Here is a 20,208-nt window from a genome sequence, read left to right on the forward strand (position 1 = left end):
GGTGGTGGATGGGCTGTTTGAGGGACTGAGTAAGAGGGGCTTCTTCGTGCAGGGCTACGCTGACGACGTAGCTCTGCTAGTGCGAGGACCCTTTCTCGGACCTCTCTTGGAGCTCATGCAGAACGCACTGGGAACAGTGGAGCGGTGGTGCAGGGGGACCGGTTTGTCAGTAAATCCGCTGAAAACGGGGCTCGTTGTTTTCACTCGCAAATATAAAGTGGGCAGTATAAAGGGGCCCATCTTTGAAGGTACAAGGCTAATCCCAACTGAGTCAGTGAAATATCTAGGATTCCTAGATAAGAAGCTGTCCTGGAGGGAACATCTTGAAAACCGCTGTAAGAGTTTGTGCTCCTACTTCTGGATGTGCAGGAGAATCGTGGGTGCTGAAGCCCAGGATGGTCTGTTGGATCTACACTGCAATACTTCGACCCAGGCTTACCTACGCAGCAGTCGTGTGGTGGCCGAGGGCGCGGAAGAAAGCGGCGGTGGCGGCGCTCGAGCACATCAGGGCTCTGATTTTAAGAGGGGCCCTGGGTGCAATGCGAACCACGCCGGTGGCAGCCATGGGCATTTTGCTCGGGATTGAACCACTTCACCAGGTGGTGGTGGTGGCGGCGGCGATCGCCGCACACCGACTAGCCTGTGAACTGAAGTGGAAAGAGGGGCTGCGCATACTAAGTTCCCCAGCGGCGTGCTGACCGACTCCATCTTCAGAATGAGGCAGGACAGGATGCCAGCAGTTCGGGCCCTGGACAGGCGCTTTAAAGTGCAGGTCACAGGGCTCGCGGACGAGATTGAACCCGGAGCATCGGTTCAGGCCTGGGACGGGAACGTCTGGTTCACAGATGGCTCCAAAACGGGTACGAGCTCCGGCGCGGGCATTGTTCGCCGACAGAGGAGGGTGGCAGAAAGCCTGCCCCTGGATAGGTACGCCACGGTTTTCCAGACGGAGATCGTGGCAATCCTGAGATTTGCCCAACTGGCCCTGGAAGTGAAGGAGACAGGTGGGCGCGTGAGAATATGTTCGGACAGTCAAGCTGCCATGAAGGCACTCGAAGCTCCGATTTACACCTCGCGGCTGGTCTGGGACTGCAGAAATGCACTGGAGAAGCTGGCGAAGGACAAAGAAGTTATTGTGACCTGGGTCCCCGGTCATTCGGGGATTGAGGGCAATGAAGAGGCCGATCGACTCGCCAGGGCCGCTTCAAGAATGAAGGTGTTCGGGCCGGGACCGATGCTGGGGGTCCCTTTCTGCCTTGGCAGGGATAGGCTTCGGGCCTGGCTGCGGAACGAGCACCTCGAGTTTTGGAAAAATGAGCTGGGGACCAAGTGTCGACAGGCCGGAGCTCTACTGGGGGAAACACCCAGCGAGGGCCTAGTTCGGGACATAAGGTCCTTGAGCAGAAGGGGCGCCAGGCTAGTGGTGCAAATACTGACTGGCTATGGAGCCCTCAATTACCACATACGCAGGTTGGGCCGTTCCGATACGGCCGAGTGTAGGGCCTGTGGGGAGGAAGAGGAGACAAGTCTCCACATTCTTTGCGACTGTCCGGCCTACGCGGGGCTGAGACTAAAACTACTAGGCTCGGTATTTCCCGAGCCAGGGTAGATTAGCAGGCTGCCTATGAGGGACCTGAGTCTCTTCTGGAAGGAATCGGGACTCCCATAGGCAGCAAGCGACTGGAGGGTGAGACAATGGACAACAGTCTGCGTGCCGGATCTTTGATCCGAGGACCGCCCCCTCAGTCTTTATTATTATTATTATTATTAATTATAAATATATATTATACTATTAAAAATAAACAAAAATAATACAGAGATAATACTTATATTAAATTTTAACTACTCTATTATTGTGGTCTATTATTGTGAACCCACTGGGAGTTCTTTGAATCCAAAAACTGGGAGTGACATTGGATAATACTTTTATTATTTTGTGTTTTTCAGTATAGACGGCCGGATTTATAGGTCACGTGGGTTTCCTCTCAGGAATATAATTTAAAGTGGGCTGCTCTCTTCCTGAATTCCTGTATTTCTTTTTTTACATCTCGTTTGGGAAGTGGAGGAAGTGGAGATGCAATAGGAGGCTCCGGCTCCGGTGACTCCTCTAAGGAAGGATAGGAAGTAGCTCAGACCAAAATTCTGAGAAATCGAACTCACTGATTGAATTTACTCTTTGTCGGAGAGCACGCAAGAAGTGTCTGCGATCTCCTGCTTTACCGCGATGGGTCTTCTTGCCCATGTTGCTTTATAAAAAATTGCCATTTTTGTTGATTAATAAAAAAATTTCGATTATTAAAGAAATAAAAATAAATTCTTACCGATTTTCTGAATATTAACTTAATTAGAGAGAGAGGAGCGTGAGCGTAGGAATATGGCGTGTTGAACAACGGAGTGAACTTTAAAAATTCAATTAATTAATTAGTTTTTAAATTAAATTTAGTTTGCCCTTGTTGATTTTTGGTTTAATTTAAAACTGAACGTTTTAAGTTTAATTTTAAATTTAAATACCGGAGCATCAAAAAATAACTTAAGATGCCGGTGGGGGTTTAAAAGAAGGAAGAGAGGTTAGGAGATATGATATGAAAAGGAAAAGAGGTGGCGAAGAAGGCGCAAACACAAGCGTAAAGCCAGGTTGCACGCAACTCGAGAAAATCACACCTCTCAGGGTAAAAAAAAATGAAAAAAAATAGACAGTAGGTGTCAAGAAGTGATGCAAGCAAGTTACGCCAAGACCAATCTGCGGAAAGGAAAATGAGGAAAGAGAGAAGGAGTGTAAGTTAGGCCAAGGCCACGACGTGAAAGTAGCTCGACCGTGCAAGACGGTCGAGCTACGTTTGAGTGGCCTGGACGACTCGGTCACCTCGAGTGAGATGGCCGAGGCCATGGGAGCCGTAGGAGGATGCTCCCCCCACGATATCAAAGCGGGGGAGATCCGAATGGCTCCCAACGGGTTAGGCACTTGCTGGGTCCGTGTCCCAGCCAAGGCCGGTAAGGCAGCTCTGGCCGCCCCCCGCGTCAGGGTGGGCTGCCGAGTGGTGCTGCTTCCCCCTCGGGGGTTGCAGTGCCACAAGTGCCTGGCCCAAGGCCACGTCCAGGCCAGATGCAGCAGTCGGATCGACAGATCCGGCTGCTGCTACAGGTGCGGAGGCCTTGGCCATCTGGCCAAGGCATGCACTGCAAAGGCGGGCTGACCGGTCTGTCGAGACGCGGGCAAGCCCGCCGAGCATAGGATAGGCGCAAAGGGGTGCCTGGCGAACAAGCCGCAACGGGCACCTCCGAGCACCGAGGGCCGGAAGGAGGCGGGGCCAGCTACAACTCTAGTCCCAACCCCGCCCCCTGCTCCGCTCCCCATGGTAGTAGTTGAGGAGGAAGCTCCTCTCCCGCAAAGGGAGAGGAGCATAAGAACGACGAACGCGGAAACCCGCGAAACCGAGATGGAGGTGGAGGAGCCTCAGGGGACAACTGAAAATGCCCCTTAGGCTCCTCCAGGCCAACCTCAACCACGCCAGGGCTGCGCAAGACATGCTTGCGCAGTGCCTGGCGGAGGGGGGTGGCGGGCTGGCCATCGTCGCCGATCCGTATAGGATCCCCGAGGGCAACCCCAACTGGGTTGGAGATCCCTCGGGGAAGGTGGCGATGGCCAGCCATCATGTGCCGAGCGCTCCGCCGATGATCCCGATATCGGCCGGAGAGGGATTCGTGATGGTCGAATATGGACCTATCGACGTCGTGGGGTGTTACTTCCCCCCTAGTCTTAATAGGGGGGAGTACGAGGAGGCCCTAGATGCCATGGAGAGCGAGATCATTGCTCGCTCTCCTAGGCCGGTCGTCGTGGGGGGAGACCTCAATGCCCACGCTGTGGCTTGGGGTTCCCCCCGCACAGACCTTAGGGGCCACCTCGCCCTGGAGTTTGCGGCGGGGCTCGGCCTGGTCCGGCTGAACAGGGGCCAGGTCAGCACCTACGTGGGGGCCGGGGGGGAGTCCATCGTTGACATAACGTGGGCTTCCCCCAACACTCTTAACAGGGTGAAGGGATGGCGCGTGGAGGCGGGCTCCTTGGGGGAATTGTCTGACCATAGACTGATCTCCATGGAGCTCGTCTCCCCCCCCACCCCCGCGGAGGTGCGCGAGCTACGCCGCCGCAAACGTGATGGACGTCGATGGGTCTTGAGGAAGCTCGACCCGGAAGCCCTCGAGGTCAGCCTCCTGGCATCTACCTGGCCGGGAGGAGAGGCTGACCTCGGAGCCGAGGAGGAGGCGGAGCGCTTATGCGAGATAATGTCGCGCGCATGCGACGCCTCCATGCCCCGCAGCCGACCGATGGCGCGTCGCGCCGCCTATTGGTGGTCCACGGAGCTCGCTGAACTCAGGCGAGCCACCGTGGCCGCCAGGCGGGCGCACACACGGGCCAGGCGGCGGGGCATGGAGGAAGCGTTGATAAACGCCACAGCGGTCCTCAGGGACGCCAGAAAGGCCCTGAGGACCGCCATAACCCGGGCGAAGGCCGCGGCCTGGGAAGATATGCTCTCATAGCTGGACCGCGACCCATGGGGCAAGCCATACCGCATAGTGATGAAAAGGCTTCGCCCATGGGCGCCTCCAGTCTCGGAGACGCTGGACCCCCAGTTCCTCCAAAGGGTGGTGGACACACTGTTCCCCACCCGGGGGAGGGATATCCCGGAAAAGTCCGGCCCTCCCCCAGGATGGGCGGAGGAACTGGAGGTGTCCAGGCATGAAATGGTCGCGGCCTTTGCCCGCATTAGAGGCAAGAAGGCGAAGGCGCCCGGGCCAGACGGCATCCATGCCAAGATCTGATCCCGGGCATCGCCTATCGTAGGGGAGGCACTTCGTGCCATGTACACAAAGTGCCTCCGAGAAGGTACCTTCCCCAGGAGGTGGAAGAGGGCCCGGCTTGTCCTCCTTAAAAAGGAGGGCAAGCCCGCGGAGAGTCCCTAAGCGTACAGGCCCCTCTGTATGCTGGATGATGCGGGCAAGATTTTTGAGCGAATAATCGCTAACCGCATCATCCGGCATATGGCCCGGAACGGTCCTGAACTGTCCCCCGAACAGTACGGGTTCCGAGAGGCGCGATCGACTATTGACGCGATACGTCATGTTCGGTCCCTCTCGGAGTCCCTAACGGGGGACGGGATGGTGGCGTTGGCGATATCCTTGGATATCGCCAACGCCTTTAATAGTCTCCCCTGGGGCGAGGTGATGGCGGCGCTGAGCGAGCACTTTCGCCTGCCGCCCTACCTCGTCGCCATTGTTCAGGACTATTTCCGGGAGAGGGAGCTGCAGTTCCGCGACAAAGACGGACTCCAGCAGCGGAGGGACGTGTCATGCGGCGTTCCGCAGTGGTCTGTTTTGGGCCCTCTGCTATGGAACGCCGCATATGACAAAGTGCTCCGTACGGCCCTCCCCCCCCCACTGCTACGTAGTCGGCTACGCCGACGACACGTTCATAGTAGCGGGGGGACCTCCTGGGGAAGAGCAGTCGCAAACGGCGACTGGGCCATGGCCTGTGTCGTCGGCGCCATCAAAGACCTGGGCCTGAGGGTGGCCCCGGAGAAGACAGAAGCCATCTTCTTTCACGATGGCTCCTCCGGGGTACCGCCCCAGGCCTTCGTCCCGGTGGACAACACCCGTGTTCAGGTAGGTGCAACCCTGAAGTACCTTGGGTTGCACCTGGACGGTCGCTGGGCCTTCGCTGATCACTTTGACCAGCTGGCCCAGCGGTTGGGCAGGAGAGTGAATGCCCTCAATGGGTTGATGCCCAACCTCCGGGGTCCGAGGGTGAGTGCTAGACGCGCGTACGCCCTCGCGGTCATGTCCGGGGCTCTGTACGGAGCCCCGGTGTGGTTCCGCGAGGCGTTGGCCAGCCGCCGCATCAAGAAGGTGTTGCACGACGTGCAGCGGCGGCTGGCGCGAAGGATAACGCGCGCGTTTAGCACCGCTCCCAACGCGGCAATCATGGCCCTGGCGGGGCTCCCCCCGGCGGAGTACACGGCCAATGCCCTGGCGTGGACTTACGCCAGGGCAAAAGCCATCCGCCTTGAGGGAGGGGGGGGGGTAGTTACCCCCAGGGCCGCCGTGTTGCTACGGGAGAGGGCCCGCCGGCGGGTGATGAGGTCATGGAAGAGGAACCTCATCGAAAACCCGCCGGCGGCCGGATCTCGGATCTTGGAGGCCGTCCTACCGCACCTGGACGTGTGGGTGGGCCGCCCGTTTGGCGGCTTGTCCTATAGGACGACACAGGTGCTCACCGGGCATGGTTGCTTCGGTGAGTACCTGTGCAGGATAAGGAAGGAGCCGACGACACAGTGCCACCACTGTGGCGCCGCCCGGGACTCCGCGCGGCACACGCTGGAAGAGTGTCCAGCGTGGGAAGAGCTGCGCGGAGTCCTGAGGGCTGAAGTTGGAAATGACCTCTCCCTGCCGGCCATCATTAGTCAGATGGTCGGCAGGGAGAGCGCCTGGAAGGCGGTCTCCTCCTTCTGCGAGCGAGTCATGCTGCAGAAGGAGGAGGCTGAAAAGGTGCGGGAGCGTCAGCCTGGGGGCCGTATGCCGCCAGGCGATGCGAGGAACAGAAGGGGCGGCGGAGACGGGGGTCACAATTCGTCTCGGCCCCCGCCCCGTCCGCCCCGACGGAGAAGAAGTGGCCCCCCCCGGCCCCGGAGTTCCACCGATCGACGGCGGGGCAGAAGAGCCGTGGCGGTCGCCCCCTCCCTCCCCACTATCGTGGAAGAGAGGGACGACGGCGACCGCCACGGGAATGAAGAAAGGGAGCGACCCTCCTCCCCTACGGCTGCCGGCCTAGCTTTCGGGACGCGCAGCCGTGGGAGGAGGGCCCCCCGCGCTAGTGAGCCTGGCGAGGCAGATCTGACCTAACGGTCCGGGGGAGCGATCGCGCGCGCTACTACGCGCCATCGCTCCCCCTCTAGCGCCACGCCGGGGTGCTGGTGGGGGAGTGGAAGGAACTTCTTCCTACCTCCTCCCTCCCAACACTGAGAAGGAGAAGCCGCCGCGCCGGACTAGTCCGGCGCTTAGGGGCCCGGGACATCTGGCCGGGGGGCCGGACTCCCGGGCTTTACCCCCGTAAACACCTCAAGGGGAAGAGGCGGGGGAGGGCTGGTGTCCCTCTCCCCCGACCTGAGGCCGGCTTGGCCTCACGGCCCTGCCGGGGGACCTGTATCAAGATCCCCCCGGCGTGCTGAGTCGGCCTCGGCCGACCGGTCCGGGGAGCTCCGGAAGCATGCTGCACGCGTTCCCGGAGTCCCCCAGTCAAGGACCAGAGCCGGACACCCGGAGGGGTTTTAGTGGGTATGGCCCCGTCGTCACGTCGACGGCGGGGGAGAGCCCCACATAACCGCCAGGCTTCCCCCGGGGCCTGGGGTATGCGGTAACGCATTTAATGAGGTAACGCACAAAAAAAAAAAAAGGTTAGGCCAAGGCCCCCCTCGATGGTGACCCACCTTGACGTGGTAAAGGGGCTGCCCTCTTCCTCGAGTCGCCTTCGGGCGAGGAGAGATGGAGGGTCTAAGAGGTCACCGGGAAGGCACCTGTCTTCCATTGGAAGGCAGCTGCGCTGCCCAAGGCGCCTTTGGCGCGGCGGGCACGAGAGGTGGAGGGGCTGGCAATTCCCGTGTCTGGGGACGGTGTCGTTTTCACGGCTCGCGTCCTGGCACGGGGAGAGCTGGCTCCTCAAAGGGTAGGACGGTGGGACCTCGGTGTTACCGAACCCGCCGGGCTGGGCCGTCTCCGGGCCGCCTGGACGTATTCCAGGGCAGGGTCGGAGCGGCGGGGGTGTCCCGGCGCGGGCATCGTGGGAAACTCTCCCCGATGCATCGGGTCGGGGCGGCCTTCGGGCCGCTCGGACTTTTCCGAGGCTGGGCCGAGGGCGCATGCGGACAGCGGCGAGGAGTTTCTGTGAAGGGACTTTTCCCGGAACGGAGCCCCTCGTCGCTCCCAATTGGACGAGACGGGCCGCTGGGACCCCGGTGTCAACCGGACCCAGCGGGCTGGGCCGTCTCCGGGCCGCCCGGAATTATTCCGGGGCAGGGTCGGAGCGGTGGAGGACGGTCCAGCGCGTTCCTCGTGGGAAACCCTCCCCGAGGTCACGGGCTGGACTGGCCCTGGGGCCGCTCGGAAATATTCCGAAGCGGGGCCCGGGGCGGTGTTGGCTAGCCTGGCATTCCGCGACGGCGTCCCTTCCGAAGCGGGTGCCGGGCCGGAGTCTTGTCCCCCCAGGGGAGTTGTCACCCCCCTGGGTGAACGTGCAGGTCGCCACGGCGGTTAGGGTGCGGAAGGGGCGTCGCTTCCGTTGCCCGACCCGTCCGTGGGGCCCCCCGGGTGGCGCCACCCGTGACGATGCCCCCACTGTCGGAGGCGGGGGACCCCTAAAAGCCCATACGGGGCGAGCCCTTGATGGCTCCTCCGTATGGGTGTGTAGGGGGCTGGAGGCCTGCGCACCGGATGTCACATTCCCGGTGCCTGCGCCATAAGCCGACCCCCCGGGAGTACCCGGGGCACTCCTCCTCAATATACGTATTGGAGCGGAGTGGGAGATACGCCGGTAGGTGCAGCCGTCACGGGGAGTGGTATTCAATCAAAATGAGCACACCCATTAATATTAAAAAGGAGGGGAAAAGCGTCGCGTCCCCGGGCGCACGCTTGGGTGGAGGATTGGGAGGGGCGAAATCTTCGTCTTCTCCCGATTTGTTGAGCCAGGACGTCTCACCCGCTGAAGGAAGAGACACCTCAAGACACCTCAAGACACCTCAAGAGGACCTTCTACTGGGGCTGGCGAGCTGGAGCTTTTCAGCCCGTCCAGCTCCCAGGGGAGTCCTATGAAGAAAGAGTTGCGGAAGCTACAAATTACCCTTGAGGACTTTCTGCCCAAGGATGGAAAGGCGGGCTCCGCTGGCTCGAGGCTGGGCCCGGCCTGCAGTAAAGGGATAAAACCCAGTAACTGCGGGCCAGATGTTACCGGCCTCGCGTCGGGTAGTGCTCCTGGGCCACTTGGCCCGGAATCGAAGAAAGGAGGCTCTCTGCCTCCTTCCCCATTTCTCCCCCCGGTGTCTGTGGATATGGACATAGATACCGATCGGGAATCGGTAGGGCGGGGGAAAAAAAGGGCGCATAACAAGACTTCGACCACGAGGTACTTCATCACTTCCTCTTCGTTGGAGTCCGATGAAGGACCCCCAAAAAAGGGACGTGGCAGGTCTGCCAAACACCCCTCACACGAGGGGCAATTCACTGCGCAGGCCCTAGCCCAAAAAGCAGAAAAAGAAAAAGCTAAAAAGCTAAGGAAGGACCATAAGGCTATCCTCAACCCAGAGGTTGAGCCTTCCTCTGAGCGCGCTGCAAGGGCAAAAAATGATGCCCTTGAGCGCGCCGAGGAACTCGAGGCGCAGCCCATGGCCGCTGTCGCAGCGGTCATGACACAAAGCCTGGGCATGATGGCCAAGTCGGTGGAGAGATCCAACAACATACAGGGCTCAATCCGCAAGGACCTTTGGCGGGCCTACACCGACTTGACGGCCGGTCTGACGGCCATCATGTCCAGAAACAGAGAAGACAATGAGGCGCGATAGCGCCGAGAGGAAAGCGCGGCTCTGGCTAAAGCCAGAACCAAATGGGAGGCCGAGAAGCGCAAACTCGAAGCAGAGCTTGGAAAGCTCCGTGTTCGAGTGGCGCTTCTCGAACAAAACCCCCCTACGCGCACAGACGTAGATGGTCAAACTGACGTTGAGGTCCAGACGGACCTGGACCTCGACGCAGAAGTAATGGCCACTCTGACGAGGAAAACTCCCTATCAGCCGTACACGTTTGAAGACACGGATACGGCGATAGAGGGACCCCCCGTCGAGAAGCCCCTTGCAGAAGCCGAGACCACCCGGCGTAAAAGGAAGCCGGTAGTGGTTTCCATGGAGACGCTCAAGGAGTCATTTTGCCGTCCGCCGCTGAAGGGGGTGAGGAAGCAGCTCAATCGCGGCGGACGTGAGGGTGGCTGCCGCCTCTCACTCCTCCTCCTTCCCACCCCTCCCCCCGCCCTCACGTTCCTTAGAGAGGGCAAGACGAACAGGGGAGACGGAGAAAAGAAGGGGAAAGGCGATTACGGAGGACGGCCTTAGGGAGGCCTTCAACAGGGTCCTCCCGGCTGTCCTCCGTGAGATGGGGCTTCTCCCGGCCAGGGCGACGACGACTGAGAGGCCCGGGACGGTCTCTGCTGGAGGCAGGGTGACTACCCGCCCCCAGACCGAGACCGCCCCCAAAAGAAGAACGGCGGGCGGCACAACCGCAATGGCGGCCAGGCCCGCACCAGCCGAAGAGACCACCTCCCCCTCCATACTAGAGTTATGGACGGAAGTGGTCTCTAAGAACACTAAAAGGAGGACTGCCAAAGCCGCTGATCAGGCGGCTGAGGCGGTCCCTCCGACAAACAGGCCGTTAAGGATTCTCCCGATCCCCCCCCCCGAAAAATCCCCCTCAACAGACTACTTCGGCTAAGAAGAAGAAGAAGATGGGCGGACGCAGAGGGGGCCAGAGGGGACCCGGGGGTCAAACCCCGAGCGGAACCAGCTTCCAGGGTCCGGCTAAAGTGACCAAGATTAGACCGCCGACCACGGCGGCTGTTACGGTCACCTGCGCTGACCCAGGAGCTTACGCGCAGGTCCTCAAGACCGCTAGGGAGAAGGTCGACCTCTCCTCCCTCGGGATTGAGGACCTGCGCCTACGCCATGCGATACGGGTGCCCTGATACTCGAGGACAGGGGCGTCGACAACGGCACCAAAGCCGACGCCCTGGCCGAAGGTATCAGGGTGGCCCTAAGTGGACGCGACGACGTCAAGGTAGCTCGACCGTGCAAGACGGTCGAGCTACGCTTGACCGGCCTGGACGACTCGGTCACCTCCAGTGAGGTGGCCGAGGTCCTGGGAGCCATCAGAGGATGCTCCCCCCATGATCTCAAAGTGGGGGAGATCCGCATGGCTCCCAACGGGCTGGGCACCTGCTGGGTGCGCTGCCTCGCGAAGGCGGGCAAGGCAGTCTTGGCCGCCTCCCGAATAAGGGTGGGCTGGTCGAGCTGCCGTGCGGCACTGCTCCCTTCGCGGGGATTACAGTGCCATATGTGCCTGGCCACGGGCCACAACCAGGCCAAATGCAGCAGCCGGATCGATAGATCCGGCTGCTGCTACCGATGCGGAGGCATTGGCCACCTAGCCAATGCCTGCAAGGAGAAGGCGGGCTGCCCGGTCTGCAAAGACGCGGGCAAGCCCGCCGAACATCGGATCGGCGCAAAGGGGTGCCTAGCCAATAAGACTCAAAAGGCACCCCCGAGCGCCGGGGGCCGCCGAGAGGCGGGGTCGACATCAACGCCGACCTCGTCCCAGGGGCGTCGACAATGGCACCAAAGCCGACGCCCTGTCCGACGGGGCTGCGCCCCCCTCCCCCCGAGGCAGAGGCTCCTCTCCCGGAGAGCAGGGGGAGAGCAGAACAGAAAACCATGAGGACGCACCTAGGTGCGTAGAGATGAGGGAGGTAGAGGAGCCTCGGGAGCAAGACAACAATGCCCCGTAGACTCCTCCAGGCCAACCTGAACCACGCCAGGGCTGCACAAGACATGCTTGTGCAGTGCCTGGCAGAGGCAGGTGGCGGGCTGGCCATCGTCGCCGATCCTTACAGGATACTCGAGGGCAACCCCAACTGGGTTGGGGATCCCTCGGGGAGGGTGGCGATGGTCAGCCATCATGTGCCGGGCGCTCCGCCGATGATCCCGATATCGGCTGGCGAGGGCTTCGTTATGGTCGAGTATGGACCCATCGACGTCCTGGGTTGTTACCTCTCCCCTAGCTTAACCAGGGGGGGGAGTACGAGGCGACCTTAGACGGCATGGAGAGCGACATACTCAGTCGCTCTCCAAGGCCTGTCGTTGTGGGGGGAGACCTCAATGCCCACGCTATGGCTTGGGGCTCCCCCCGCACAAACGTCAGGGGCCGACTCGCTCTAGAGTTTGCGGCGCGGCTCGGCCTAGTCCTTCTTAACCGGGGCCGGGTCAGCACCTACGTGGGGGCCGGGGGAGAGTCCATTGTCGATGTGACATGGGCCTCCCCCGGGGTCCTTAACAGGGTCCAAGTATGGACAGTGGAGACCGGCTCCCTCGGAGAGACGTCAGATCATAGACTTATCTCCATGGAGCTGGTCTCCCCCTTCCACGGAGGTGCGAGAGCAACGCCGCCGCACCCGGGACAGGAATCGATGGGTCCTGAAGAAACTCGACCCCGAAGCCCTCGAGGTCAGTCTCCTTGCCTCCACTTGGCCGGAGGGAGGAGCTAACCTCGGAGCCGAGGAGAAGGCGGAGCGCCTATGTGCGACGATGTCGCAAGCCTGCGACGCCTCCATGCCCCGCAGCAGACCAATGGCGCGTCGTGCAGCCTACTGGTGATCCGCTGAGCTCGCCGAATTGAGGCGGGCTACCGTGGCTGCCAGGCGGGCTCACACGCGCGCCAAGTGGCGGGGCATGGAGAAAGAGTTGAATAACGCCGAGGCGGAAACCAGGAAGACCCTGAGGACCGTCATCGCGCGGGCGAAGGCCGCGGCCTGGGAGGAACTCCTCTCCGAACTGGACCGCGACCCGTGGGGGAGGCCGTACAAAATAGTGACGAAGCGGCTCCGCCCATGGGCGCCTCCAGTCTCGGAGACGTTGGACCCCCAGTTCCTCAGAACGGTGGTGAACACCTTGTTCCCCATCAGGGGGAGGGACATACCGGAGAAGACCGGCCCTCCCCCAGGATGGACCGAGGAACTGGAGGTGTCCGGACACGAGATGGTCGCGGCCTTCGCCCGCATAAATGGAAGGAAGGCAAAGGCGCCCAGACCGGACGGAATATATGCCAAGGTCTGGATCCGGGCGTTTTCAATCATTGGGGAAGCACTTCGTGTCACGTACACGAAGTGCCTCCGTGAAGGAACTTTCCCCAGGAGGTGGAAGAGGGCCCGGCTTGTCCTCCTCAAAAAGGAGGGCAAGCCAGCCGTGAGTCTCTCCGCATACAGGCCCCTTTGTATGCTGGATGATGCGGGCAAGACCTTTGAGCGAATCATTGCCAACCGCATCATCCGGCATATGTCCCGGTACGGTCCCGAATTGTCCCCCGCACAATATGGGTTCCGAGAGGCGAGATCAACTGTCAATGCAATCAGACAAGTCCGATCCCTCTCGGAATCCATCACGGGGAACGGGGAGGTGGCGTTGGCGATATCCTTGGATATCGCCAACGCCTTTAATAGCATCTCAGGGGGAAGGTTGTGGCGGCGCTTAGTGAACATTTTCGCCTGCCGCCCTACCTCGTCGCCATCGTTCGGGACTATTTCCGGTACAGGGTGCTGGAGTTCCGGGATAAAACCGGACTCCAGCAGCGGAGGGAAATGTCGTGCGGCGTTCCGCAGGGGTCCGTGCTAGGCCCCCTGCTATGGAACGCCGCTTACGACAAAATGCTCCATGTGGCCCTCCCCCCTGGCTGCCATGTCGTTGGTTACGCGGATGACACTTTCGTGGTAGCGAGGGGAGCCTCCTGGGGAAAAGCAGTTCCAATGAGCAACTGGACCGTGGCCTGCGTCGTCGGCTCCATAAAGAGTCTGGGCCTGCGGGTAGCCCCGGAGAAGACGGAAGCCATCTTCTTTCACGATGGCTTCTCCGGGGTACCGCCCGAGGCCTTCGTCCGGGTGGACGACACCCGAATCCAAGTGGGGGCAACCCTCAAATACCTGGGGTTGCAATTGGACAGTCGCTGGGTCTTTGTCGAGCACTTCGACAAATTGGCCCAGCGATTGGGCAAAATGACGGGCGCCCTTCTTTGGGGTTGATGCCCAACCTTCGAGGTCCGGGAGTAGGTGCGAGGCGCGCATACGCCTACGCGGTCATGGCCAGGGCCCTGTACGGGGCTCCGGTCTGGTTCCGCGAGGCGTTGGCCAGCCGCCGCATAAGGGACGTGCTGCACGCAGCGCAGCGGCGGCTGGCGCGAAGGATTGTGCGCGCCTATCGCACCGCCCCTAGCGCGGCGACCTTAGTACTGGCGGGGCTCCCCCGGCGGAATTCAAGGCCGACGCCCTGGCATGGTCATATGCCAGGGCGAAGGCTGTCCGCCTGCAGGGGGGAGTGGTTACCCCCAGGGTTGCCGCGCTATTGCGAGAAAGGGCTCGCCGGCGGGCCATGAGTTCTTGGCGAGAGAGTCTTGCCAATGACCCGCCGGCGGCAGGATCCCGGATCGTGGAGGTTGTCCTACCCCACTTGGACGAATGGGTGGGCTGCCCTTGGGGCGGCTTGTCCTACCGGAAGACACAGATGCTCACCGGGCATGGCTGCTTTGGTGAGTACCTGTGCAGAATAAGGAAGGCCGACGCCGCAGTGCCACGACTGTGAGGCCGAGGGCTCCGCGCAGCACACGCTGGAACACTGTCCAGCGTGGAAGGAGCTGCACGGAGTCCTAAGAAGAGAAATAGGCGACGACGTCTCCTTGCGGGCCATCATTTGCCAGATGGTCCGCAGGGAGAGCGCTTGGACCGCGGTCTCCTCCTTCTGCGAGCAGGTTATGCGGCAGAAGGAGGAGGCTGAGACCATCAGAGAGAGGAGGCCGGGGGGACGTATGCCCCCCGGCGAATACAACGGCGACAGGGGATGGCGGGGACGGGGGCCATGACCCACCTTGGCTCCCTCCCTGGCCGCCCCAAAAAAGAAGAAGGTCTGCCCCCCCGCTTTCCGGGCCCTCGCGGTCCGTCTGCTAAAAGGTGGCGGGGGGCCAGTAGATCAGCCGCAGTTGCCCACTCCCCACAATTAAGGAGGAGGGGAGCAAAAACGCCTATGTGGAGAGGAGGCGAACCTCCTCCCCTATGGCTGCTCGCTCCGCGTTCAGGACACGCAGCCGCGGGAGGAGGGTCCCTCACATTAGAGAGCTCGACGAGGCAGATCCGACCTGACAGTCTGGGGGGAACGACCCTGCAGCATAACGCGGAGTCGCTGCCCCCACTGCCTTGCCGGGGTGGGGGGAGAGGAAAGAATTTTCTCCCCCCCCCCCATGGTAGGAAAAAGAGCCGCGCCGCTGTCAGCGCGGCGCGTAGAGGCCCGTGGTTACGGCGAGGGCTGATACCCCGGGCTTTACCCCAAAAATATCAGGTGAAGAGGCGGCGGGGTATGGTGTCCCCCTCCCCCGACCTAGGGCAGACTAGGCCCTTAAGCCCTGCCAGGTGCGCCCATGGTTATGGCGCACCTGGCGCGCCGAGTCGGCCTAGGCCTATTTGGTCCGGGGAGGCTCCGGAAGTATGCTGCACACATTCCCGGAGCCCCGCAGTCATGGGACTAGGGCAGGACACCTGGAGAGGTTTTAGTAGGTAAGCCCTCGCCGGCGCGTCGCCGGCGGGGAAGAGCCCCACATAACCACCAGGCCTCCCCCGGGACCTGGGGTATGCGGTAACACATTTCCTCTCCGTAAACAAAAAAAAGGGTCAAGTCGAGGCCGCACTCAAGCATATGCTCGGTGTGGTTCAACTGCCATGTCCTACAAAGGAGAGGTAGTGAAAGAAGGAAACATCCCAATGCTATTCTTCGGCTGCCTTGTTTGCAAGAATAACCCTCCTGTCGTTGGAATCCCTCTGCCAGTTTTATCGTTGGCTGTCCGCCTGTCAAACGCACACTCCGACTGTCCAGAGCGATCTGTTCAAAAAATGCTCCGTGCGCGCTTTTTTTATACGCTCCGGACGCGCGAGGGTGGTTATGGGTTTGAAAATGGCATTGCAACGCACCCTCGCGGCTAGCGCCGTCTCCCACGCTTGCCGACGCTCGCGCGGGGGCAAACCGCAGAGGAAGGGGGGCGGGTGATTGCGTTTCCCCCGGCGGCCGTATTCCGCCGCGCGGCCACACGTCGCCGAAAGTTCGAAAACGCTGGACGGCCGCGCGCGCTCGCGGGCGCATTCTTTAAATTTTAATATTTTAAAATCAACACATCCACGCCGAATGAATCCAATATATTAATTAATATTAAAGTTTATTCTACAAAATCATAAATAAATGCGATTGTTTTAGAAATGTTTTAATTTGAAAATATTATTGGATGGCGTGAGGAAAGAAAAAATTTTAAACGCTAGACGTAACAAATTAATATTAAATAAATATTAAAAAAGCATTTAAAAAATATTGTGTGCTGATTGGGATATACTTTGATAATCACGAAAATCAACTTTAATAAATAATCTTATATTTTATAACATTCTCTCTAATTTCAGTTATATTTTTTAAGGATTTTATGTTTTTTACTTTTAATTTATATGATCCCGCATTGTAGAATTTTTTGAAATATTTAACTGTATCTTATTTTCCATTAAATAAATAAAACTTTTCGGTTATTGATTATTTTAATTGTTCACAATTAATTTAAGCTAATAAAGTTTAAATAATTAATTATATTATACTAATTGACTCAAAATTGTCGAGTCTACTGTTGAAGTTATAATATTAATATAGTGTAAGAAATAATTCAGGATGGGGATAAAGGCTGAGAAGTCACAATCGAGAACAGCAGTGGTATCAAAGTCATTTTATTACCAAGACCGCATGAAAGGACCTTGGCGGTCAGTCTCTTGTCCAGCACGGTCTTACACAGAATTGGCGGGAAAACGTTTTTCCTCGGATGTTTAACATAACGAACGCACAGACGCGCGGCAATCGCGCGTTTCAGCCAATCGCGTAACAGATACAGATGACTAATCTATTCTGGGGGCCTATTTTCGAAAAATATCGCATACGAAAATACTAGGGAACTCTATAATATTTGTAACGTATACTATAGTATTTTCGTATATTTTCGTATGCGACATTTTTAGAGAATAGGCCCCCTAATCTTGTCTTTGGTCACGTGATGACGAGAGCCAATACCATTGCTTAGATAGCGCGATGCAAGCGCTACTAGCGGAGAAATAGTCTATTACTCAAAAATATACCGGATGCGCTAGTTAATTTCTTACAATAATTATAATACTTGAGTTCGCTGATTTTAACAGATCCAATGGAATATTCAGTCTAATCCGTTTAGCTCAATGTATGCAATGTTCTCATGTGAGGATTTATAGGAAATATCACGGAAACAGCCGATTCATAAATAAGCGTTGAGCATTGCTTTGCAAAGACGATCTTATATTAAATAAGCACAACTTGAGCAAGAACTTCTTTGCCAAGCTTGCCTTAAGTCGTGACTACAAAATGTATTTTTATTAAAACGATCTTATTCGAATAAAACGATCTTCGCTAAGACGGTCTTAAGTACCGACTTAAGACTCGACTATGAATACCGGCCTATGGCTTCTGCGTCAAGAAACTGCGCCAAGCTGCTCAATAACCACTGCGCAACTCGACGCTTGACGCACAACGCTTGCATGTAACTGCACTTTTAAGGGCCTTGCACATGAAATGCATAACAAAGCATAAGCGTAGCAAAAGGCCTCTGGACCAATGGGAATCTTATGTAAATCAATATGGCGACTTTATGCTAGATGCTCATTGGTCCATCAGTCTTATGTTATGCTCAAGGTACGTTATGCGTTTCATGTGCAAAGCCCTTTACACTGCGTTAAGACTCAACTACACACTTTTGCATAGCTGCATAACCATAAGCATAAGGAAATTGATTGGTCCATTAGCGCATGCAGAAGGAAATGGACCAAAAGCTGCAAAAGGATGCAAAAGCTTGTGTCGCGGCTTTAAAAGCTCAAGCACACACTGGGTGCATTCAGATGCGCGACCGTTCACTGAGAGCGTAAGTAGCAATTAAAGACGATTGGTTCTTAGCTTTGGACCTAACTAATAATCTTTAACTGCTACTTGCGCTTCTAGTGAGCGGTTGCGCATCTGGATGCACCCACTTTTGCATAGCTGCATAACCATATGCATAAAAGAATTAATTAGTCCATTTTCTTATGCATGTGCTAACGGAATCCGATTGCGCACGGTGCAATAACCCACCAACCAATCATTTTGACTTATCCCAACCAACAGAAAAACTCTAGGCATCGGCCGCTGTGAGTGGTGGTGTGCTATCGGGATCCGCCCGTGCGCTATCGAGATCCGCCCGTGCTAACAGACCAATCAACTTCCTTATACATACGGTTGTACAGCTGGGCAAAAGCCTGTGCTGCAACTTTTATAGGCCATGGCATATAAAAAAAGTTAGGGCTTCTTTCACCAATTTCGGTTAGAGCTAACCGAAAAGTTAGTTCATTGGAATTGACCAATTTCTTATTGTGTAAAATAACAAATGCTATTGGTCAATTTCAATGGGTTAACTGATCGGTTAGATTGGTGAAAGAGGCTCTTTTTACAATAAGTTATTAATCGGTATCATAAGTCATAAGCCATAAGAATTGATCAATTATAGTTGAATATTTTCTTCATATTTGAATGTAATTGGTCAATTTTTATGGCTTATGACTTATGATACTGACTAATAGCAGATTGTAAAAAGCCTATTAGGCATTAAAAGCCTCTGCACAAGAACATCCGTAAGACGTTACGTTACGTTAAGTATAAACTTTAAGCTTGTACTTACAAATGAACTTAGTCCAAAGCACAAAGCAATCCGTAAGTATAAGAGCCTCCGCACAAGAACATTCGTAAGCCTAGATCCTCATGCAGACATCGGCGCTTTGACACCGAGCGTTGATTGGTACAAAATAGGCAGTGGAGGTAAATAGCACTAGCTTTATTAATTTTTCACCAATCAGCACTCAGTGTCAAAGCGCCAATGTCTGCATGAGAATCCAGGCTAAGACGTTAGTAGTTATACTTATGTTACGGATTGCTTTGCGTTCGTTTAACCCAGCATAGATTTTGAACGCAAAAAGGTATCAAATTGGCACCAAATTCCAGCGGAATTTCGTACTAAAACCGTATCCTACTGTGTCCGCATTAAAATGACCAATGTAAACCAAATCTGACAAACATATCTGAAGTCAAATTGAAATCAATACCAGAACAAATTTGATAACAATAATGTGATGACAAAATGGTATCAAACACAAACTAAATCTGTTATCAAATGCGTTGACAAAATAATGCCAAATACAAACCAAATCTGTTTTCAAACGTGCTTACAGAATGACGCCAAATACAGATCAAATCTGATGTTTCCAAGACCAACAAAAAAAATTTTTTTTTTAAACAGATTTTATTATTCTTATAGCTTAATCTGTATCCACTGTTTTACATACAACATTTTAATACACTTATTACAATTACGCATTATTTTACAAATTTTTGAAAACGCATGTCGGCACCGGCGGGATTCCAACCTAAAATTTTGGAATAACAACCTAACACGCTAACACTGAGCTAATCGTACACATGTGATATCATTAATAAAAAGTTATATTTGAAGTAAAGCTGAATTGAGCCGGAAGAATCTTGCGTTTTGAATATTGCGCAAACACTATCACTAACCCTATGACTGTTTAGCCTTAGATATTTTTAATATAAACTACATAAATAATTAAAATCTTTTTTTTCCATCCAAAGCCAGATCAGTCAAAAAATAACAATTGGAAGTAATATCGAAGCATAATAAAACATTATTGACGTAAAGAGCACGTTGTCAATTTTGCAATTAATTGTTATAAACAAATTGTTAAAAATAACTGTACGAGGTGTGTTCAAAAAGTATCGCGAATTTTGTGTTTTTTCAAAAATTATTTATTTATTCATGAATATCTATTTTGTCCCCTTCAAAGTAATCCCCATGAGATATTATACACTTGTGCCAACGGTTTTTCCAATCTTCGAAGCACTTCAAAAAATCATTTTTTTTTATCTTGTTCAGCTCCTCCTTCGATGCCGTCTTTATCTCGTCAAGCGTAGCGTAACGTCGTCCTTTCATGGGCCTCTTCAGTTTAGGGAACAAGAAAAAGTCACAGGGGGCCAGATCTGGGGAATACGGTGGCTGCGGCATCATTAGTGTGTTGTTTTTGGCCAAAAAGTCGCGCACAAGCAACGATGTGTGAGCAGGGGCGTTATCGTGGTGCAAAAGCCAATTTTTGTTCTTCCACAAATCCGGGCGTTTCTGGCGGATTGCTTCGCGCAAATTGCGCATAACTTGCAGGTAATATTCCTTATTGACCGTTCTACCCTGTGGCAAGAACTCATGATGCACCACGCCCCTACAATC

General features: G+C 55.9%; 1 protein-coding gene across 1 annotated transcript; it reads left to right on the top strand.

Moving 5' to 3' along the window:
- Positions 1-715: 715 nt before the first annotated feature.
- On the top strand, positions 716-1,609 carry LOC105201050. Its single transcript, XM_011168904.1, has one exon. The coding sequence runs from the start codon at positions 716-718 to the stop codon at positions 1,607-1,609; it is 894 nt and encodes a 297-aa protein (XP_011167206.1).
- Positions 1,610-20,208: the final 18,599 nt, after the last annotated feature.

Source organism: Solenopsis invicta, chromosome 6 (assembly GCF_016802725.1).
Source record: "Solenopsis invicta isolate M01_SB chromosome 6, UNIL_Sinv_3.0, whole genome shotgun sequence".
NCBI classification, from domain to species: Eukaryota; Metazoa; Arthropoda; class Insecta; order Hymenoptera; family Formicidae; genus Solenopsis; species Solenopsis invicta.